This window comes from Anser cygnoides, chromosome 3, assembly GCF_040182565.1.
Source record: "Anser cygnoides isolate HZ-2024a breed goose chromosome 3, Taihu_goose_T2T_genome, whole genome shotgun sequence".
In the NCBI taxonomy this organism is placed as follows: domain Eukaryota; kingdom Metazoa; phylum Chordata; class Aves; order Anseriformes; family Anatidae; genus Anser; species Anser cygnoides.
Window position 1 is genome coordinate 122,591,529 of NC_089875.1, and position 23,948 is coordinate 122,615,476.

At 42.5% G+C, this 23,948-nt stretch overlaps 1 protein-coding gene across 16 annotated transcripts in view; it reads left to right on the top strand.

The window, feature by feature from the left end:
• DTNB (dystrobrevin beta) overlaps positions 1 to 23,948 on the top strand; it is a 207,077-nt gene that overhangs the window by 37,816 nt on the left and 145,313 nt on the right. For 14 of the 16 annotated variants that reach the window (XR_010830722.1, XM_048053413.2, XM_048053411.2 and 11 more), the window contains 2 exons: positions 4,570 to 4,675; positions 16,658 to 16,824. The exons of 1 other annotated variant lie outside the window; for it this stretch is intronic. Coding sequence is in view for 14 of the 15 variants with exons in the window: in XM_048053413.2 (XP_047909370.1) it covers positions 4,570 to 4,675; positions 16,658 to 16,824 (273 nt within the window). In the remaining variant the exon portion in view is untranslated. The remainder of the gene's footprint in view (positions 1 to 4,569; positions 4,676 to 16,657; positions 16,825 to 23,948) is intronic. One more of the 16 variants, XM_066995265.1, reaches the window with a different exon arrangement.

The window sequence follows — 23,948 nt, forward strand, 5'->3', positions numbered from 1 at the left end:
CAGTGATTGTATACACTGCACAACTCTATTTCATTTCTTGGGCCACAGATGGAATAATTCAGACTTGTTGCCCATGCAAAATGGAGTTTATTGGGATGCTTTTGGCAAGAGCTGCATTCTTTATGATGGTTTCCAGATGTATATAGGGCTTCCAGTCATAATTTACTATTCAAGGTCAAATGGGTGCTTCCACAGATATGAGATCATGTCATACTTTTCTTAAAACTTCTGTTCACCTGGCTACAGTCCATCTATTTGTCACAGAGATGCTGTATCACCATGACATTCCCTGGCTTAGTCAGAATCTGTCTGTATTTATGGCACAGCCTATCCCACTATTGCGGAGGTATCTACTTTATATCTCATTTACAAAGCAGTTTAATTGCAGCGTTTATACGGAGCTGTCGAGTTCCCTTCAGAGACTTGGGAGCCAGGAGCTTGGCTTCTGTAGAGGTCAAGTTGCACGTTATTCTGTTGAAACTCAGCAGCACGAAGCAAACAAGGAGGCCAGATGAGCAGGCACTCGTCCGTACGTACCTTGCTCACGTAAGGGCTGCGCTAAAGCACTGACTGACTTGGGCAGCATGGCTGGTGTGGCTGATGGCCGAACTGGCTGCTTGGCGGTGTCAAAAGGGTGGCCAAGATCTTATTACTCACTTTAACCAGACTGCAGGATATATCTGTTTATAGCCATTAAACACAGGATGGCCTTGTGTATAAGGGTGGTATAAGCACAGCCTGATGGAGTTGCAGATGGAGCACAAGATGCAGGACAGTCAAAGTTACAGGTGGGGTCTAACACAAAGCTGCTTGCTCACATTGGTGGGACTTCACAGGTCTCCCAGAGAAGCTGTGGATGCCCCGTCCCTGGAGGTGTTCAAGGCCAGGTTGGACGAGGCCCTGAGCAACCTGATCTGGGGGGTGGCACCCTGCCCGTGGCAGGGGGTTGGAACTGGGGGGGCGGCTGTGAGGTCCCTTCCAACCCAAACCATTCTGTGATTCTATGAACTTGTTTTGTTCACTACAGAGTTAAAAAAAAAAAAAACGTATCTTTGTGTTGCTCAGGGGATGTGGTTTTGTGTCAATATCTTATGGGGAAATGCTTGCATTAACTTCTTATTTGAACAAGCACGTTGGCATTGTAACAATAAAACTGCCTGAGCTTTTGCCACTAAAGCAAGCCTGTGGTATTCTTCTAAATACAGGAGTAGCATTGGCATAACTTGTCACTGCTCCCATCTGCAAGGAGATTTGAGACAGCAGAGCTGTTAAGACAAGTAGGTGTGCTAACAGCAAGTGATTTAAAAAAAAAAAAAAGAATTATTACAATAGTTCGGAGTGTCAGCAGGTGATTACAGAAAATACCAGTGTGGAAATGTGTTTGTTCTGCTGGGAGGCATTTGACCCTCATGACTGCCTTCACATTTGCTAATTTTCAGTTTATGTTCTTGGAGCTTGGAACCTGTTGGCAGATTATTTGATTGTTTTTGAATCACAAATGGTGTCTGAGTGATGTTTTTGTGTTTGCACTGTGGTTAGGTTCTGAACCCAGCAGGAAATGTTAGACTAGCTCCGAGAAAAGCTGTTATTTAGGCTCCTTCTCTGCATTCCTAATTTTCAGGAGGAGGAGAGTGCTGCTTGCTTTGCTGTCAGCCTTGTCCTTACCAAGAATGCCTCCACCCAGACAGGCAGGGTAATGCAGTGGTGGTAAGGCTGCGTGATTCTTTTTGGTCAGCTGGTTGCAACGCGTCCTGTTACCGGTGTGCAAAACCCAGAGCCTGTGTCCCTGCTGCCCTCTTGTGAACTACGTGGCAGCCGCATCGCTCCTTGCACAGGCTAACAACCCGCAGGGTTTCGCGGCTGTCGTTGCCCTGAGGAGCCCTTTACGGCACAAAGAAGCTCTCCTGCTGGCTTCGGGTTCTAACGTGGCTGTGCATATCCTGTGTCTCTGCCCCAGGGATCCTGAGTCTTGCCTCCAGAAAAATGTGTGTTACTTGGAGTGACCCACAGCAGGGAGAAGAACCTGCTGCTACTCTGAGATGTATTTTTTTTTTACTTTAACCAAAAAGTAGCATTCTTTGGGGATTATAGTATATTATGTGTGAGCATTCGCATCCTGTCTGGTCTTTCCTCCTCCTCATAACCCCTGTAGCCACGATGAATTCTCCTGTTGACAAGGGGGCGACCATGGCATCTACATAGCCTTCAAACGCCACGTAGCCATGTCGTCCCTGCAGGTCGCGTTAAAGCAAAGTCCCCTCAGGACAGAAGTGCTAGCAGCATGTGTACACACGTGGTGTGAATGGACGGATGCATGCTGTGTAGCTTGAAGAGCTGTGATTTCTGGTAAATAACCTGTTTTCTCTGTGGCGTTTAGTGACAGTACACGTGGGAATGGCTCAAAGCGGTGCCCGGGGAGGCTCAGACTAGATGTTAGGAAAGACATCGGGACCCTCTCCTCTTTGAGAGGGCAGTCAGACCCTGGAACAGGCTTCCTAGAGAGGCGGCTGATGCCCCCTGCCTGTCTGTGTGCAAGGGGCATTTGGAAAACACTCTAAATGGAATGTTTTACCTGTGGGTCGGCCCCGAATTAGCCTCACAGCTGGACTTGGTCTTTGTGGGTCCTTTCCAACTGAAACCTCTTCCATTCTCCTGCCTGTGCGGTAAATCCCAAACTTGTCTTTCAACTTCGCTTGGGTTTGGATGTGATGATCCGGAACTTCTGCGTGCATTTTCCATACTTGCAGTAAGCAGCACATCAAACCCAAAGGCATTACAGCCCGTGTCGGTAGGGCCAGGTGCTGCAGCATTCCCTTTGTGAGCTCTGGCGAAAGGTTACAGCCAGGAAATGTTTCGTGTGCTGTCGTCCGTGAAACGTGAGGGGTGAAAGCTAGTCAAAATCGGGAGCCTCGGAGGAGTATTGCAGTGTTGTACAACGCCTGTGTAAATAAGCAACCAGGTGAGTGTGTTAGGATTGGGAACGAGCCATCTCGCATCGGTCACAGACCGTGACGCCGCGTAACGTCGTCAGCAGTGGCTCCTTGTTGCGTGAGCAGGACTTCGTGGTCTCCGACACTGCGTACCGCGGTTAGTTCCCGGTTAAACGCGGTGGTTCTCCTGCCAGGAGGCTTCTTCCAGCACATGGAGAGCGCGTCCTGGTCTTGCTGAGATGTGCGTTTGTTGGAGGAGGCTGGGTTTCTTCTCCTCCCAAAGGAGAGGGAGCAGGCAGGCTGCGCAGCGTGCCGGGAGCAGGGAGGCGGCTGGGACGCGGGCAGGACGTGGTGTCGCGCACAGGGAAGGCTCGGACCCTCCTGTAGCGGCAGGCAGCTGTTCAGGAAGGGCTTTCAATGTAGGAAGCAGAGAGACTGGAACAAGGACACTTCATAAAAGACGGAAGAAATAAGATGAAATATTTCTTGGAGTTTTCCTTGATGGTTACTGGGATAGGTGATTATAATTCTGTATTCTGTCGCCAGGCTAGGTAGCTTCAGGGGCAGAAGATCTATGTATTTGCCACTAATCACAAAATATTGATGCTTTAAATATAAAATTTATCTTTACCAAAATAAAGTATATATAAATATATATCAAATATAGCTTTGCTCTTTAAATATGAATTTTCTCTTTACCCCTGTAATTTTTGGCACGAGAGCTGCAAGTGATAGCTGCAGTTAGTTTCAGAGCTCCTGGAAAACCGACCTGGCTTTTCCTCCAGCTCTGCTTTACCCTCCCTGTTACGGATGCTTTTTGAAGTAGCACTGCCATATGCTAAGGTGAGAAGAAAGCGTGATCTGACCAGCTGGTCTGCTGCCTATGAGAAATTCCTAATCCTCTGGCTTCCTGCTTGCGAAAGCCAATGTATTCTTTCTTTGTATCCATAATATTCCTAGCTGTTTTTTTTTTTACAAGTTATCTCCATCTGTTTATATTTGCAGCAGACATTTGCTCTTGCTCACTTGAGTTTAGAAAATACTATTCTTAAAACACGTGATTTTCCTCTCCATATGATTAAATTTTATTTTCAGTTATATTTTTTAAATCTTAGCCCAGTTCTCCACTTGCCTCTTTTTTCATATTTTGTCTTTAAAAAAAAGTCGTTTACTATGTGGATAATGTGTGAATATTAGTTGTAGTTGCTTTTTTTAAGTGTCTGCTTTTTTCAGTGCTGCCTCTGTGTTTGAAATACCATTTTCTACATTGTTAAATAACCTCCTCTCACATTTGCTGTATCTCTCTTCAAAAGAGGATTCTTTAACTGCACGTCTGGAGCTAATCCTGACTGACTGGTCCTCCATTTCTTGGAATTTTCTGTTCATCTGCTTATCTTTTATTTTTGTATGATTATATTGTGTCTGTACCGATACTTTCTTTGTGGTGTTATTGTTTACCTACTGTAGATTGAAACTCACTGAGAAAAAAGTTGTGATTTTTATCTTTATAGTGTAGGATAGATTACTGGGATACAGAAGCTGAATAGTAGAGAGATTTTAAGGCTGAAAGTTTTTGATATTGAAATTTTTAATTGAAATTGAATTTTTTCTTAAGTTGTGTTTCTTTTTTTCTTTGCAGAAAAAGATCATGCTAAACATGTTTTTAGACACATTGATGGCTGATCCACCTCCTCAGTGCCTTGTGTGGCTGCCTCTCATGCACAGACTTGCCCATGTTGAAAATGGTAAATAGAACGTTTTGTTCAAAACGTCTGGTCAGAGCAGAGGTTCTGTTCAAAGTATGTAAATATGCTGTCCTTCCGCAGTGACAAAGCACCTAAAGCTTTCATCGTTCCCGCTGTAACTGTCCTAGTCCCAGAGCATTTAGGCTCAGACTTTTGTTGGAGTGACAAGAGTTTTACACTTCCAGGAGGAAGACTGATTATTTGTGAAATCAACAGCAATGCAGAACAAGATCGGTTATTGGTATTTATCTTTTAAGTTAGGGTTCTAGCATCATTAGTAGTGAAAGATGAAAAAATAAGCAGAAAAAAAAATATTCTCTCAATGCTCACATCTATTCTGAAACTTAAAAAACAAAACAAAAAACTTTCACTTGGACTATGCTTTAACAGATGCTTTCAAGTGCTGACTTCCAAAGATTTTGGTACCTATTCAAATGTCTGTCTTGAGTAGCATTTGAGGACATGAGTCACTTCAGTGTTTTTTTTACTATGGGAGGTGAATGTTGAGTTCTGCTCAATTCCAGACCTTTTCTTAGCTAAAAAATCCTGGTTTTATTGCCTATGGAATGTATTTAAGGAACGCGATAAGGTATGGAAAACTGCAATCAACAGTGAGAAACGGTGGTTTAGGGGGGCTTTTTGGAACTCAGGGAAGCTAAAAAGCTCCCTGCCGAAGTTTGTTCTCTTGTGCAGGCTGTCAAATCCTTTTTTTTTTCTTAGTGCCCAGAAAGGTGATACACTGCATTTATTGTATGTTTGTACAGAGTATATGGTGTTTTATATGTGAATTCTAGGAAAAGACATTTTTTTTCACCCATAAACTAAACTTCATCTTTTGTTTCCTTCCCCACAGCAAAATCATGTTGTCATCCTTTCACAGCTCTGCCCTACTAGTTGTTACCTCTTCTTCAGCGTTATTCTTTCATAGGCATCTCAAGGTGTATAGATTTCTTCCTTTTAAGACACAGGTAGACAAACTCACTCTTGGTTTTGCCCAGCTGTTAACAGGCACAGCTTTAATACTTCGGTAGTCTTTCTCTGGCCAAGTTTTCAGGATTCATATTCAGTTCTCTGTTTCTTGACATTTATTTCTGTGATGTGGTTCAGTATTGCTGTGATTTTGATATGCTCTCTTTTGGCGTTTGTTTTCTTGTCTTTTCTTGGTCCCCTTGCAAAGCATATCTGGTTGTGATTTTAATCTGCATTTGTACAGCACTGAATAAGAACAGAGCTGCGATGCTCAACGGGCTTTTTATTTTTTTTATTTTATCAGAAGAGAAGTTGATTTTCCCAATTGCTCTGTATGTTTACAAACATTTTCTGACAATTGTGGGTCTAATTAAAAAAAAAAAAAAAAAGGCGGTCTTTAAAACATTTTGAGGGGAGTAATTTCATGGAAATAGATCTTATGAGAAAACTTCTGAAAGAGTTGAGATGGTTTATTTCGATAAAATTTTAGGTAGTCTGTGGTCCTGCATTAATAGAAGAGCAGCAGCCACTGTTTGCTTTTTTTCCATTATCCTCTTATCCTTACAAACTCGTGCTTCAAGTGAAGCACAAAGAATGGAATAAATATGGTAAGGAAACAGGCATTAGACAAGTTGATATAAAAACAGCTCGGGGTAGAATTGCACAGAGCTTAGGAAAGGATAAAATGTTTAAAAATAATAGAACAGTTCAGTTGGAAGGGACCCTCAGAGATCATCTGGTCCAACTGCGATGTCGGGACACAGGTGAGGTGGTGGAAAGATCTGGAGATAATCCAGAAGTCTGATCTTTTTTTCTTGCAAGTACCTGGAAGGAATGACTAGGTAGAACAGTGTCATCCTTAGAGATTAGTGTCTGTATTCCTCTGTTCTCCGACACCTCCCGTTCCTGTCGTTGTGGCTGCTCTCCAGTATGCAGCTCACGATCCAGCCACCTTCACTGGGAGACGTCACAGAAGCGCTCCTGGTGGGCATCGGCTCAGACGAGGGGCAGCAATACGGCGTGCCGCAGGACAGTCAGTACCGTGCTGGGCTGCGCTGGGAAGAGCGCTGCCGCCGGGTCGCAGGAGGTGATCATCGCCCTCGCTTCGGTGCTGGGGAGGCCAAATCTGGAATATCGTGTCCAGCGATGGGCTCTCCAGTGCCAGGGAGATGTGGGCTCATTGAATCCGGCAGAGGGCCCCAAAGGGGATGGCGGGACTGCAGCAGACTTCGTGTGAGGAGAGGCAGAGAGAGGCGGGACTGGTCAGCCTTGAGAAGGCTCAGGGGGATCTTACCAGCACGTGTAAAGAACTGGTGAGAAACAGTAAAGAAGAGAGCTGTGCTCGTCTCAGTGGTAGCCAGTGGCAGGACAAGAGGCAATGAGCACAAACTGAAATACAGGAAATTCTGTTTAAACTTTAAAATGAAATAAAGTAAAATTTTGACATGTGTGTTATAATACTGCATCAGGTTGCCCAGGCTGTGGAGACTCCATCCATGGAGACCCATGGACAGGGGCCTGAGAAGCCTGCTCCAGCTGACCCTGCTTTGAGCAGATTTCCACAGGTGCCTGCTGGCCCCAGCTATTCAGTAATTTTGTGTTTCTAGATATGATTACAAATAAATCCTGTTCAATAGTTCCCTGAAGTCCTTCATTTAGGTGATAGCCTTCTTGTCTTCTGCCTCCAGTCCTTTAATTATGTGTCTCTGTTAAAATGGACTCAGTGCTTAAACATCCATCCTTTAAGTTTGTCTCTTTACTACTACGGTCTCGAACGTGTTTCCTCATACGACCTGATCAGTAGTCTTGTTCTAGAATCGTTGTTGATTTCCACTACATGTTAGTTTTCTCACGATTGCACCTTGTCAGTGCTGCTGCTTCCTAGCCAGATGTCTGTCTCCTTCACAGTTTGTAAACATTCTCATTAATTACCCTGGCAATCACTGCCGAGTTACTTCAGAAGCACCTGAACGCCTCAGTTGACAGCCTTAAGAAAATATCCTGCAATTTCCTCGGTTGTCTTTTCAGCTCTGCTATAAGTAAAAGGCAATTAAGCTGTGAGGTGAGCTTGTTTTACTGGAGAAATAACATCTACAGGTAAGGGGAAAAAATCTTCTTTGTCGATGCATCAGACAAATTCCTTTGATTGCTTTGTTCTAAATAAATAGGCCAGCACATTATTTTGGAGAGCCATCATCTCAATTTGCATGCGAATGCATCATAATAACAGCGTGCTTCTGTGCAGGCCTTCTAATCTGTTTAGTTTTGCTCTTGTAGAAAAAGGATCCTTTGTAAATGCAAGTGGAAGAAGTGTTCAGGCTATGTTCTTTTTCCTCTTCCATGCCTAAAGAGGAAAATACTGAAAAGAATATTCAGCTTTTAAATTTGCCGTTTGTGGTATCTTAAGCTTATATTAACGTTTGTAGAAATACTTTGCTATCTCGTAGGCTCTGTAGGGTGAGGATTGTATCTTACCTGAAGTACAGCAGTTCAGAAAAACGAATGTATGTGTGCGTACAGAGAACACAGTTCCTGTTTAGGAGTTCCAAATTAGAGAATGTTCCGTAACATTTGTTTATTTTATTTTAACTTCATCAGGTTGTTCTTCGGTCAGGTATTATAACTCAAGTTTTGGCTGCCTTCTCTGACAGATAAAACGTTAGCCTTCCTAGAAGCTCAAAATAATTTCTGAATGGGATTGAGAATTGCTGCCCTTCCTTGTGCTTGACACAGTTTGTGTTTAGCAATTGCTAAGCAGCATTACCGAGGGTAGATCATTTAGTCTTACTTTTCACAAGGGAAGATAGAATCTAGCAGTGGAGTCAATTTCCAGCTTCCTTTTAGGAAGAGAAACAAATGAACAAATAAAGCTAGAAAATCAATAAAAATTGCAGTGATTATGACATTTTTTTCCTTTTATTTTCCACATCTTTTGAAGGGAGCAAAGAAAATATGCCAGATACACTCACGTTTTGACAGGGATGTTGAAGTATATGAATCATCTTCAAACTCCCCTGTAACAGTATTATTTTCCTTAAGGAGGGTGAGTGCAGGGTGACCGAGGTCCCGCTTGGTTCCTGCAGAGCTCTGGCACCTCCTGGTGTTGGTGTCTGATACGTGGCCCCTTTCCCTTTCTTTCCCTCCGCACTTCCACATGGGAGGAGGCCAGCGGCTCGCGAGTATTGTCAGTGTCTCGGTGGGCTGCCTTTCCATTTCTCTACCTTTGGTCAAGCACGGCAAAAACTTCCATGATTCTGTGACTCCTTTCCTGCAGCAGAACTGCCTCAGTCTTTTGCACCCTTTGCACCTTCTTTCTATGCTTCCCCAGCCTGCTGTGAATTTAAGAAACGTAATATAAGTTTACAGATGTCCCAGCCAACCCCTCAGAAACATCCTGGTAGTAGTAGAGGAGTTCCAATGAGAATTTCGTGCTTTCGTTTCAGTCTCATTTGCTGCTCTGTCGTCTTGTCATCCGCAGGGAACCTCGCCTCCCTTATTTCCTTATTGTGATTACGCGACAATGTTTTTCTGATTACTTGGGAGCCAAAATTTTTTTCAGTTTTTGCTTTAGAGGATCTGGAGGTTTTTGTGGAGGCCTGCATCGCCTTGTGTTTGTCAGCAGGTGAATGAAAGGCTTAGGAAGGCCCCGCAGCACTGCTGTCTCCCATAGCAGGGACAGGTGATTTCCTGCGCTGCCCCAGCTGTAAGCTGTCGTTTAGGAACTATTCCCATTGTGAACCCTGTTCCTTAGAGACCAGTTGTGAACTATTTCAGTTCTCCAGATGGTTGCCTCAAAGAAAGGAAAAGGAAGCTACAAGCTGCCTTTGGCTTCGTTATTTTTAAGACCGATCCTCCTTCGTGAGCGCAGCGTGCTGTACTAGTGAGGAACGTGGGGAACACGCTTCCAAAAGGAGCTCCTGCAAGGATACCTCAATCCGTGCTGCCCTGCTATGTTAACCCATGCCTGTGGTAGCTTCGGTAGCGTAAGTCAGCCATTCTGTGCAGCATTTCTGCAGAGTGCAGGAAGGTGCTCAGCTGCTGCTCAGCAGCCTTCGTATGGCTTTGCCCGGCTGTCCTCTGACCGTGCACCTGGAGCGTGTCCCGCTGGGAGCAGTCTGGGACTTTGAAAGCCCATCATTTCTTTTCTGGATAAAAATTCCGTGATGCTTTTCAGTCTCTTTCTCTTTTGCTGGTCCCTAGTCTTTCCTGTGGAATGTAGATTGCTTCAAAATGTTCTCCGACCTGGGCTGCTGCATGGCACATGCTAAACTGCTGCTGTTCATCGTGAGCTGCTGAGCGCAGGCAAGGAGCCTCTCCGATCCGCAGGGTCCGTAGGACCCATGTTGAAAAGCAGGGTTCTGCAGCAGTGAGTGGAGCAGGATGTGTTTAGTCCCAGAGTTTAGGTTTTATTTAAAGTCTTGGCAAAGCTTGAGATTTTTTTTTATCATTCCTCTTATAACTCACATTCAGACTAGAATTTCCCAGCTAATTTTGCTAAAGTTTTATAAGACTCAAGAGGGGAGGAGAACAAACAAACCAAAAAAAAACCCACACAACCAAACAGCCTCCCCATCCTCCCAAAACCTTACAGTGCCTTGTCCTCTCTTTACATGCCTTTCCCCCTCTTGCATCCGTTCTGTGGAGGATACATTTGTGCGTACTGGGTTACTTGGCAGAAAGTGTCCTGGAAGATGCTTTGCATTTGATTTTGATGTTGTTTATACACCTACTGTGTCATGGGTCACACGTCGTTGCACAGGAAAACTGAGTCACAGCAGCAGAGTGCAGGGCCAAAGAATTTGGGTGCATTCACAATTGTTAGTTTAGACCAAGGAGGTCAGGTTCCTTGTTCAGTCAGTAGCAAGGTAAAGATTCCTGCTCTAACCTGCCCCCTAAGCTGGCCTCTCTCCATGGAGTTAGACAAGGATGTTATCTGCTGGAAGACTTCTCTTCCCGCTCATCTTAATCGTTTCTTTGGAAAAATATAAAACTCAGAGTTGGAACTTGGAGCTTGGCTTTTACATTATATATTAGACATGATTTTTGTGCTGATACTACATGCAGCTCTGTAAGGAGTGCAGAGTTTGGAGTAATAGGCTTTTGGGGGTATATATGGCTCAATTGAGTAGATGATTATGTTTTTATCACGTGGCTAACAGTATTATTGGTAAGTGTTTTACATGGGAGCAATAGCTATTAGAAGTTCTGGATGCACACGTCAATATTCCTGGCCTGTGTCCACCAGGACAAAGCAGAATCTTGTAGCAGTATGTCTTGTTTACAGATGTAGCTATTAGTACCACATGAAAAAGAGTAGTATAAAGACAGATGTTTAAATAAAAGTTTGTATTTATAGTCATGGCAAGTTCTTCAAAGCATTTCTCCTTCAACATTAATTCTGTCTTAGCCAGAGTTTTTGAACAACGCATTTTTCCAGGTCTTCTCTGAAACATTTTAATACAAAAATATTGAATTATTTCATCTGCATCCTGCTTTAGCTTTCTACTTTTATTATCTCCTCTTTGATTTTTTCTTGTATTTTACAATTGTCGTATTTTCATTTTCCTTTAACTGCTAGTCTCTGGAAATTACTCCTACGCAATTTAATAAAGGCTCTGTTCTTTTCTCCTCCTTATTTCTATCTACATTTTGTTCTTGATACCCTTCTTGCTGTGGAAATACTCTCACGTATGTAGACAACTTTGCTGTGCTTCCCAGTTCCAGACCAGTCTTCAGTCAGTCCTGCATCTATCGTACTTGTCTCGTGTGCCTTTAAAATTATGGTAATTTAAAATAGTATATCCAAACTATGGATCCCCTTTTTTTTTTCTCTGAAACTTCTTCGTTATTTCATTTTAGTAGTCTGATGTGTACATTACTGTTGTATTTTGGAAGCCCTATTGTATGTCCCTGTGGGAAAGGCATTGTTCAGAAAGAGCAAAGACTGGTTTTGGGGTAAGCAATGAAAATCTAAGAAGAAAGATGAATACACAGATTTCAAGACAAGGATTTGGGGTTTGCAGCTCAAAATTGGTGGCGTACCAGTTCCCATTTGGGTGGGAAGCAGTAAGAGGGATTTCGACTGGAGTGGCTTCTGTGGAAATGAGAGAGGCAGAAGGAGGACAGCAGACAGTGAGTATGCATGCTGCAGGAAGCTTAGTGATGAAAGGAACTTGGAGGTAGAGAAGAAACTGCAGACAAATTTTTGTGTCCTTAGAATCTGAAAACCTAAATATTGCATATATTTAGATGTTGGAGTGTAAGGGGAACAGATCACAGAAAGAGAAGGGAGGGAAAAAAAAAAGCACGTCTCTGAGGAGTGTCAGGTAACTCACAAGATGGCACAAGAACTTTAAATAAATTAGAGATTCGTAGAAGAGAGCAAATGGGAAATATCTGAGATAAAGGAGGGAAGGAGAGGAGGAGAAGAAAGGTCACATCAGGTTCTTCCAGTTTTCAATTTGGAAGAATTTAACGTGTCCTGATCAGAGAAGAAATGGGAATGAAAAGAGATTTGAATACCGACTTGAGGATTGATGATTGCAGGATTGAATATTGATGGCAAAAATAGGCTGCAGCTGAGAGTCAGAGATTGCTTACAGGAGAAGAATTTTGGAGGCTGGCAGAGTTGGCAGGAGAAGAGGACCCAGCTGTGGTGGGTGAGTTTGGTGACGAGATTTCTTTCAGGGGCACTCGGCCATGTAGGAGCCTGAGCAGAGCCGGTGGTGCTGGGGTGGGTCAGGGGGCGCAGGAGGTACCAGGACGTGTCCCGGGACGTGTCCCGCAGGCAGAGGGCAGTCACCGACTGTACCGGCTGAAGAAAAACGAGGGAAATCAACAACTTGCTGAATACAAACATGATCAGTCCTCAGGAGAGGGAGGAAAAGCCACACAGGAGAACTGGATTCATGGTCCTGCCTCTCTAGCTGCTGGCCTCCCCTGGCCTTCCTGCCCTTTCCATGGGGAACTGGTCTGCTGGAGGAGGAGGAGGGAGCAGGTTGTCTCTGTCAAGGAAGGCCCAGTAGGAAGTTGGAGTCTGGAGTACTGGCAACCAGGAGAGGGAACGACTGAAGTCTTGGAAGCAGTGAAGAGTGGAAAGAAGCTTACAACTCCCACTCCCATATGTGGCAGGGAGCTTCGAGCAGAGGCACACCTTCATAAGAAAAGGTGTCAACAGCAAAAAATGTTCAGATCACCGAGACAGAGAAAATAAAAGTACCAGCAGTTTATGATAAGAACAAGCAGTTCAGAGGCAGGAAGGAGAGAGGACAAATGGGTTTGGACATGAGGTCTTGCAGTCCATAGGCAGGGGGGTCCCGGTGGTTCAAGTACGACCTGGAGTTAGGCAGGTCAGTGGTGTGAAAAACACTGTCAGTGGAACTCTTCATGGCAACTTCAGTGCAGATGGATTTATGTGGATGGAAGTATGGGAAGCGATCTGAACAGGAGAGAAGAGAAATAATGTTTGCAACGTCATATTTTATTGGCATTCAGAAATGAACAAAAGATAGAAAAGGAGAGTAGCGTCCTCATCTGATCATGACATACCGTCTGGCGGTAACCTAGGAAGGGAGGACAGCAGGAAGACAGCTGGGAAGAATCATGCAGTTCCACTTCATTTATTTAGTTCCTATCCATGGCTACAGCATGTCACTTTCAGGAAGAAAAAAAACAAACACAGAAAGTGCACTTCTTTACTTTCTATCCCAGTGGCCAGGCACCTTGTCCATGATCTAATAATCTCTGATACCGACTGTTCCAATTTTCTCTTTACTCATGGTTTTTGGGGGCTTGCTTCTTGCAGTACACATAATTGCTGTCACCGCTGTTACTTTGCCTCATGTTTATTTCATCAGAATGCTATTACTGCTTTCCTTAAGCGTATCAGTTTCAAGTTTTTGATTCTTTGGTTCGGGACTCTGTAGTACTTCTGTCCCTTCTCCATCAATAGTAATTTCTTCTACATGCATCGTGTCAGAGAAGGTAAGACAGCCGTTTCTGAATAGGAAGATGAGATAAGATGAAGTGGAACAGAGAGGTGCACAGAACTTGCTGCAATCGGCTGGAGCCAGTGTATTGGCCTTCCCTAAGGCAGTGAGCCAGTGCTCTAGCCTCACCGGAGACAGAAACCCTGCCACAGGCAGAGGGGTTTTGGGGCATGAGCACAGAGTGGGTACAAAAAAAGCTTTGGGAACCGGTGACTTTATCCATCTCCCTTTCCAAAGGCAAACTCAAATGTATGCAAACGTTCTTGAAAGATTTGTCTTTTTGCTCCTTAAAATCTTCAAAGTGTCACCACCTGTGTGGACCAGAAGCTGGTTTGAGATCAGGGTTAAAATATTCTTAGGGTGAGAAAGTTTTTCCTAATATTCTAGCATGATTTTTTTCTAATTGCAGTTTAAACCCTTAACTACCTGGGTTTTGGCCACTGGCTCTGGAGAATGTATTGCTATTTTGTAAGTACCTCTTGCATGTTTGATGCCTTCTCACAGCCTACTCCTAGCTGAGCTGTCTCCTAGATCTTGTTCAAGCCATTTTATTGCTTTCTCTCATACATCTAGTTAACCCACATCTTCATTGATGCCCCAAATTGAGCACTTATGACAATCATTCAGTATGTTTATGAACATTGACCAGTACTTGACCTGGAATAAAGCCCTTTAGAATCCTGCTCATTAGATCTTACCATTTTGGCAATTAACTGCTCTCTGGTCTTTTCCAGTGAAATTCACATCCCAGTTAAAGTCCTTTCATCTATTTCCTTCTGTTATGCAAATAGGGAGACCAATGTTGTAAGTAAATTACTGAAATAAAATGAGAAATTGGTGACGTTTGGTGCTTGTTTCATATTTTCAAGGTCAATTGCTCTGTCACAGAGAGACACTAAGTTGATGTGGCAAATGTTGTCCATGGCTCATTTCTCTGTTGTTCTTCAGGTGCTTACAGTAATTTGCTTTAGTATTTGTTCCAGTATGTATTTTACAAGTTAAGATAACATGGGAGGTCAGTGGTTACATATGTATAATTTCAGCTCCTCTTAAGGATGATAATTGCAATTCTTGTTATGTCCCTTTAAAATCCCTTGTTAGCTTTTTCCTCATTCTTTTTTTCCTGGTTTTGTCTCTGAATATTTGTATTATTCTTTTAACACTTGTTAATAATTTGTCCCGGTTATCACTTCTGTAGGCTTCCTTTTGAATTTCAGGTTATTGAGGAGATCATATTTTAGTGAAGTTGTTCTTTGACTACAGTCTACTCTTTCCTCTGCCCACAGATAATTTACGCTTGTTTCTTTAGCATCATTTCTTTAAGGAACTGACAAGTCTAACTCACTTTTCCCATTCAATTGCTTCATCTACTAATTCTCATATGAATTTACTGAAAACTACTGCACTGAAGTCATGTTCTCTCTTCTCCACTTCCTAAAATCCAGGAAATTGCCCTGTTTCTACTGTTTGAAATAAATCTACAACTCTTCCTTTTCATTGGTTTCTCTACCTTTTGATTAAAAACATGGTCATCAGTTCTTCTACCTGAACTTCCATTCCCAAGGGACATTTGTATCGTCGAAATCGCCTATCATGATCCCGTCGTTTTCTTTTTACAGTGTTTCTATGTGCTGCAATAAAGCATCATCCACCTGATCGTCTTGGCTTGTGCCATTGCTGACCAGGTTAATGCTCAAGTTGTCTTTCCTTTAATTGTTACCCAAGGGTTTTCAGCAATTAGGGCATACACATCCACTCTTGATGTAGCAGGCACTTCTGCAATGTTCAACTGCCCAGACTTTCCTGATGTAGCGGAAGCAGTCCCTGCTCATGGCAGGGGATTGGAAGCGGATGATCTTTAAAGCTCCCTTCCAACCCAAACCATTCTCCGATTCTGTGATTTCTGTAGAAGCTGTACCTCTCTGCATTAACTTGATTGCCCTGTGCAGTATTGCACCAAGTCTCAGTTGGAACAGCTAGTCGTAACTTTTATCATAGATCAAACCTTCAGACTCCTCTCAGTTATTCCTCTTACATCATGAAGTAGTTTTCAAGAGACATATCCAAGAATTTCAGCTGACTGGCTAGTAGGCTGCTCTTTTTTCCTGTTATCTTCTCCATAGCCATTATTTATACCCATCTGTAACTACTTATGCTCTTGCCCCATGGTGATGCTGAACTTCTTGCTTCTGTGGTTCACCTTCATTCTTCCATTCTGTTTTCTGTGCCTCAACTGTAAGTTGTGTTTGACATAGTAAGATACCTCCCTTACTTCATTCTCATATTCCTCTTTTGTTTATTCTGACCCAAGACTTCTCTAGTAAATGGAGGAAGTCTGTGATCATTTGTTTGTGGGTTAAAAAAAGGGGGAGGAAGAAGCCATCTCTTCTCTTTTTTTTGTTGTCTGTGTTGGTGACTCTGTATATCATACCTAGTTTAACTTTTACCTTCTTGAGATGTTACGATTTAGAGGTTTGTTGGGGATTTCTTCAGTTTAGGCTATGGTGGTACAGGAGATGGAGCTCACAGTCAGTGAAGAGCGAGGGAATTTCCTCAGTGAGAAGGGATTCAGAGCAGAAGCTTGTGGTGGTCTGAATTTGCCTTTTGTGTGGAAAACACTCTCAGCTGACTTGAGGGCAAAGTGATCCCTTAGACAGAAACGAACCTTTGTGAATATGACTTTTTTACTTTCCCTTTCTACTTGCGTTCTTTTATGTTGTTGAACTTGCATGGAGTTTTCCAGGTCTAAGTATATCCAAAAAGGGAGAAAGCTGGAAAAGAAATACTGAATTTATCAGATGGTACCGATACATTATCACTAACTTAGATTTATCGTTAATTGTGCCAAAATAACCTTCTCTGGACTCAGAATCCATGACCTGATCAGCATAAGAAATTGTTTTAGTGATTAAGAACCTGGGTGCTCTTTTTTTTTTTGATTTCCAGTGAAATCTGATGGTTGAGGCTTTCTTAAGGTTTACTTCTTTTTTTTTTTTTTTTTCCTTCCTTCCTCGTCTCCACCAAGTCTTCCATCCTGTGGAATGTTCATATTGCCGGTGCGAGAGCATGATGGGTTTCCGGTACCGATGCCAGCAGTGCCACAACTACCAGCTCTGTCAAAACTGTTTTTGGCGTGGCCATGCCAATGGTCCTCACAGCAACCAGCATCAGATGAAGGAGCATTCCTCTTGGGTAACTGACATTTATTTGTCATGCTGACATAACCACTGCTGTACTAATATATTCTGGAAGTTAAAGTTGATTTTGTAATAGAACTGCACAGCTGTGCAGTTCTAAACTTCTAGATTTCTAGAGGTTTTCAAATAGTCAAAGGGTATAGATAAGTAAATTGCACTATTTTTGTTATAAATAATGTTACTCAGTTATAGATGGTGGTCATTGTATTCAGCGGTGTTTAAAGCATACAAGATAAGTCCTCTTCAAGGTCCTAACACATTGTTTTCTTCCCCTCTTCATCACAGTCCTACTTTCGTTAAATTTTCCTCTCTTCTAGCTTAAAAATGCATAAAGGTTGCAATACCTTTCCTCCCCAGAAAGGCTAAATAATTAGCACGAATCTTGTGCTTAGGAAGGACCTTTACCCAAGTGTCATCTTTAAACACAGTATTTCTTTAAAAGAGATGTCTGTTATTGTCGTTGTCCTGATAATTGTGAATATATGCATTAAAAACTCTTAACTAAAAAATCTTAAGAAAAATATTTGAGAAATAACATTTAGATAGAGGACTATTTCTTACAGAATCACAGAATCATCTACGTTGGAAGAGACCTCCAGGATCACCCAGTCCAACCTCTGACCTAACACTAACAAGTCCTCCACTAAACCATATCACTAAGAAATAAATGACAATTCTAGATTTTAAAAAAAAAAAAAAACATCTCATTGCAAAAATCCAGGGTTTTTTTTTACTTATTCAAAGAGAAGTTCAAATGATATTTGGATTATAATTAGTAATTATCTCCATGAGCAAGAATCATTATAATGTGACTGTTTAATTTAGAAAAGGGGGCTAAGTGCTGGTCAGTAGTTGGAAGGAGAAGATAGGAAAATTCATACTTAAATATTGTCCTTTTTAAAAATGGTATAGGTTCCAGAACTTTATATCTTCTGGAACATCTTACCTGAACTGCTAGTAGACTGTCATTGCCTGAAGTATATAAATCCAGTGCTTTTTTAATACATATCTATATATGCATTTGCTCAACAACAATATTTTGAGTTCCCTGCTGACCAGATCAGAAGGAATTACCTGGTTCGCTGATACAATAATACATATAAGTACATACATACATATTTACATATTTTTTTCTGTAGGTTCTCAACCCAGCAAGATCTAGTTCAGACTTGTGTGATACGTTTTCAGAGCTTTGGAGCCCTGAAACCCAGAAAAAGCATTAATAACAAGTATTTTCATGAGGTTCTTTTTCCTGAAATTCTAAAATGACTTTAATTTTTGGATATGCTAAACTACGTAGTATATAAACAGAAATTCCAGTAGAAACCATTTGTTTAACAGAGGGGTTTTGCTGAATGAACACACTGCTAGTTGGGGCCTGTTTTGGGGAGGAAAAATACTTCCAACGCTTTCCAAAACACTGATCGTTTAAAGTTATGTGCAGCAGATCTGGAAATCAAGTTGTTCGGTTGGCCATTGTTCATTCTGTTTGTTTGCATCTTGTTTAGGCTGCTAAATATAAGTAGTCTCTGTCATCCATAAATTTCCGGTAAACGTTGAAATGGCCACGTTACAGCAGGGTGTAAGGTTTGGTGGCTGTAGTTTCAACGATAGTTGAAGTAAAGCGGTCTTCTTCCTATAAATAATGGTGTATTTCTTAGTTACAAACACCCTTCACTGAATGGTTTTGGAAGAGCTATCAATAAAGCAAACAAAGGTTCAGATGTTTCTATAGTGATAACATCTCTCTGACTTCCGTTGGGAAGGCATTACAGTGGGCACTAATCAAATGTAAAACAAAAGACAGGCCCTTTTATCTACCAAGCTACAGTCAAGCAATACTGTAAGTAGCTGTTAATAAGATTTTGCTCTCAAAATTGCTCTCTTACATTTCCGATTCATTTAATTTCCCACTTAGACTATCTTAAAGTCATAAAACATCTCAAGCACGTTTTTTTCATTCCCCTAGACACAAGCCAAGCAGGGACACGGTGCTGAGACTTGCAGGGTCGGGGGGGGCTTGGGCTGCCCAGCCTGTGCTGGGGGGAAGAGAAGAGAGAAAAAACCCAAAAGCATTCCTTTGGAATCCTTGTCTTCAAGCAAGAGTTCTTGCTCATCAAGTTTCAAATTCAGTGTTTATTGCCTACAAATTCCTGAGCCCTTTGTAACGGTCCTTTACTAGACCCTTGTGTTAGAGGTGGATATGATTTATAAAGAAATGGCATGTAGGTAGTGAGAACACGGTAGAAAGACAACTTTTGGTGGTGTGTTTTTTACTTCCCAGCTTTTTGATTTCATGATGGAAGTCTTATTTTTTAATGGGTATGGTCTTTAGTAGGCAGGTGGACAAAGACAGGATCTGCAGCCCATTGTGGAATGAAAAGGATCTGGCAACGCACAGTAGAGATGCAATGGGTTTAAACATTTAAAACGTGCAGTTGCATCTACCGGTAACTTTGGCACGTCTGACACTTTTTTTCAGTGTTATCATCACTAACAGTTTCCCAGCAGAAAGTGGCCAGTCCATTTGCATTTGATGTGCGTGCCTCAAACCTGCTTGCCTTGTTCGAGGTGGCCCAGAGGACGCGGGCCAGTTGTGGCTAAGCTTGGGTAAGAACAGGGATGCTCAGCACTTGCTGTGCTTTTGCGGGAGGTCCCTTCCCAGCATTTCCGCAGCCTCCCGGGGCACGGAGCTGAATCCCCAGCAGCAGCAAGCAGCTGCAGAGCTGTGCCCGAGCCTGCGCAGAGCAGCGCCATGCACACGCTGCCTTCTGGATCCCAGGGAACAGGTAGCTGAGTTCTAGTGCTGAGAACGGCTTGTACTGACAGGCTTGTGCCTACTTACGTGGGCATTGCTGCGTATGTTAGGTTTTGTTCATACATTTTTTTATTTATAACTCAATTGGATGGGAACATGACTGCTTACTAAATAAAAATGTAGGATCCAGGACAGTCCTCAACTGATGTATCAGATACAAATAGCCAAACCTCGGGTGTTTGGTGTGCATTTGGTTCTAGCTGAGGGTGAGTGTTGTGGGGAGAGTGGTTCGGTGGGTAAGAGGAAAAGTATTTTAACTTTTTAAATGTTTTAAAGAGTGTACAGCACAGAGCAGGGTCTCCTTCAACCTTGTATGTTACAAAAGAGAGCAAGCATTCCAGCCTCTGAGAAAATTGAAGTTTTGTTCTGTTTTTTAATCTTTTTGAGCTTTCTCTGGAAGCTGGAGAACCAAGGTGTGCTTGCTGGTAGGTAAATGCTATTTTGGTCATGCAAACTGTTTTAATGACAGCTAATTATAAACTTAGCACCACTGAGGAGTGCAGTTTTGGATTTACCACTGCAGTAGCTGCAGAAAACATGCATACCAGCTAGTGCTGTACGTAGAGAAAGAAGTCTTCCATAATATTCACCTGATTTATCCAGCTCTTGCTTTCTTTTTGAGTTGCAAATTTATTAACATCTATTATCTAGAAAGTTGTGAAAGTTACAGAAACAATTCTGGAACTGATAATGATTTGTATGTAGTTCAGTAGTCCACCTCTGAGAGCGGATTTTATAGGTGTTCAGAGGACAGGAAACCGAAAAATGTAAATCTTAACCGTTTCAAAAAGAAGGGGATCCACTGGGATGTCATGTAACCAGACACTGAATTATAACTCTTTAAAAGGTTCATAGATTCCTTAAATATTTACGATAACTGGTGGCAGTTATTTTTTTTAAAGAAATTTAATTATTCTGTGCATGACGAAGCAGCAAAAACTGTTTAAAATATTTACTGGTAGACTTGGGGAACAAGGTAAGTGTCCTCCACTGATAAGTCTACAGATGTAAAAGGCTGAGGGTTTACTAAAGAAGAAATTTCGAAAAAAATAAAATTAAAGATTTGTTGTGAAGGAAAGCAGGAATTCTGCACAAGGAAGTGTCTCAGTTACTCTTTGCAGATGCACTCAAAACAGCAAAGCACTTCTGGCATATTGGTGGGATCGAACTGATAGCTTCTCTCATAAACCTTCTGGAATAATGCAGAGAAGAAACATGTCTTGGATGCCTCAGCAATTAGATGATCAGTGAGAAGGGAAGGAGAGTTGCTACATGACTTAACAGCTTGGAAGAAAACCAAAACCATGAGTACTGGGGGCCAGGAAGGTTGCTGAGGTGACTCATCTACTGAGATGTTCTGTCCAGATGAAGAGCACTTATTTCATTTACGTGCCTGTCTTTTTTTGGATCATCAGCTGCACTTACCATCAGACAGACAATGTCCACAGCAGTGCAAATCCTGGTGAGTCATGCACCGTGCCCATTTAGAAAGTAAAACAAAATGGATTGCGGTGCTGGCAGCTCCCAGGAGAGCTGTGGATGGAGCTGAACGTGGAGCAGGACGTTGGCTGCTGACTGCAGATACGCTTCTGTACTAGAAGGAAATGTCAAGTGGTTGAAAGCATTAGAAAGTAAAGGCACACCAGACTGTTCTTCCATCTAAATCTGAAGATAAATTAATACGGTAAATTGGATTCTAGAATGTGTGAAACCTCGATATTACCGGTGATTTTGTAGTAGCATGTCCAAGTTCCCGGCTGACTGCGATGCTGATATGATGGGAAGTTACAGATAATTCATAAAACATAGTTTGCCCTCAGCTGTTTACAAATAGAGATTAAAGCCAAGAAGAAACAAGGTAAACAACTGAGGAAGAAGTTGGTAAAAATAAATAAATAAAAAGGTGGTCCTAGGGGTGGGCAGGTGGCTGGTGTTATTTGGGGAAGTTTGCAGTGGTGGTGTTAGTGGTGGCTGAGAGGATTCTGTTACTGCGGGGCTGTTGTTTGAAGGGTAGGGCATCCCCCCTGCAGGGTGCAGGGTGCCTGTGGAAGACATCAGACAGAAGGTGAAGGTTGGTGACAATGATGAGAGAGGCAGTTTTTATTAGATATTTCTAAAGTAGAGCTCAGCTAGTTGAGGCGTGTGTGTGTGATTTTTCAGGGCAGCCAAGTATCCATGAGAGGCATACTTGCCCAGGAAGCAGCGTGCTCACTCAGCATGCCGTGCTCTTTTCGCTCTCAGCTGCACTGAGAGGCATTATCCAAAAGTTGGGATCAATAGAAATTATCTTCCCTCTATAATTTTCAGAAGGCGAGGCTGCAGCAGTGGCTCGGTATTTCTGCATTGTAGACAGCATTGTGTTTGTTTGACAATATAAATGATGGGCTAGCACAATAGGATATGGTGTTTGTTACCACAATGGAAAAACGCTTTTAAAATAGCCTAAAATACTGCGAAGAAGAGGTCACAGAAAAGACACTGTGATAATGGATGGTCTGTGCAGAAACCAAAAGATAAACACAGTAAAGAGTGATGTAGGAAATACACGAGAAGTGGAGAACAAATTTGGAGATAAACGTATGTGGAAAATTTTAACATGAAGAATGTTGAAATTTAGGAAAAACAGAATTTTACTTTTGGTTTCATCACATTTATTTGATAACAAAATTAATAGTGCGTAATTTGAATTTTGCTGTGGGCTTAGTAGGAAATAATATAAAGATTGGACTGTGATATTTTGTCAGCTTTCAAAATAATTAAAGGCTGATGATCATCTGTACCTTCCGTGGTGAGAGCACCATGCACTTCAACTGTATTTGCAATCTGTTGATTGCTATCTACCAGGTTTTCTCAACACATGAAACCCTATTAGCAAGTCTTTTTTAGCACTGTCTATTTGGTGAATTAGCAAGCTGAAGTGCTTCTGAACACAGTTTTACAGAGCTCCCTATAGGAGACTTTCACCTGAAGCAGTTAATTATCTCGGCACCCTTCTTACTGAAGCCCTTCCTGATGAGAGGCGATAGGAATTTGTGTGCACATCAGGAGATGTGTGCAGCACTACTTGGACAGGGGGAGGCTTTGCCAGCAAGAGGCAGAGAGACGTATTGGTATCGGGACCATTGAATCACCCCTGTCCCCTGGTGTCTGAAGGCTGTTGGGTGGCTTGCACTCCATGGCCTTCAACGTGCATCCTGCTCCTTCACAGGTTGGGTCTGTGGGCTGGTGAATAAAAATTCCAGAATCTGAAAGGAATTAGCCTACAATAGATTGAATAATTGGGTTAAGTTTTGAAACAGTACGCTCTTAGTATGAGAAGCAGGCCAGAGTATGTGTTGTGAAGTGGTGTGAGGTGCCGATAGATGCACGTGACTAGAAGCCCACTGCAGCTACCCATCGAGTCTTCACCGACACGTACTTCAAGGAACTATACTATCATGAGTGATTTTTTTTCCCAAGAAAGCATTCATCATGAATTCCAAGAGGCAGCTTGGAGTTAGAGTTCTGTTGTGGTTTAACCCGGCTGGCAGCTAAACACCACACAGCCGTTCGCTCACCCTCCCCCCTCCCTCTCTGGGATGGGGGAGAGAAACGGGAAAGTGAAGCCTGTGAGTTGAGATAAAGACAGTTTATTAAGACAGGAATATAATAATAACAATAATAATAATAATAGTGATAATGGTAATAGTATTAACAACAATACTGTGTACGAAACAAGTGATGCACAATGCAATTGCTCACCACCCGCTGACCGATGCCCAGCCTATCCCCGAGCAGCCGGCCCCCCCACCCCGGCCAGCCACCCCTATATATTGTTTAGCATGACGTCAGATGGTATGGAATACCCCTTCGGCCAGTTTGGGTCAGCTGTCCTGGGTCTGTCCCCTCCCAGCTCCTGCTGCACCCCCAGCCTGCTCGCTGGCAGGACAGAGCGAGAAGCCGAAAAGTCCTTGGCCTGGTGTAAACACTGCTCTGCAACAATTAAAACATCAGCATGTTATCAGCGCTCTTCTCATCCTAATCCAAAACATAGCACCCTACCAGCTACTAGGAGGGAAAATTAACTCTGTCCTAACTGGAACCAGGACAAGTTCTCAGCATTGACTGTGAGTTGTAAAATAATTGATGGAGGTAATTAACCTTCAATAAGCAACTAGCTATCCTATTGTATTCTCAGAGGCATCCAGCTCTTCTAATTTGAAAGGAGGATTTTTATCTTTTTTTATTGGTTTCTGATTGATATTACTATTTTACTTAAAACGCATCCCAATCTACTACAAAGTGTAAATTCAGAGAGGGAA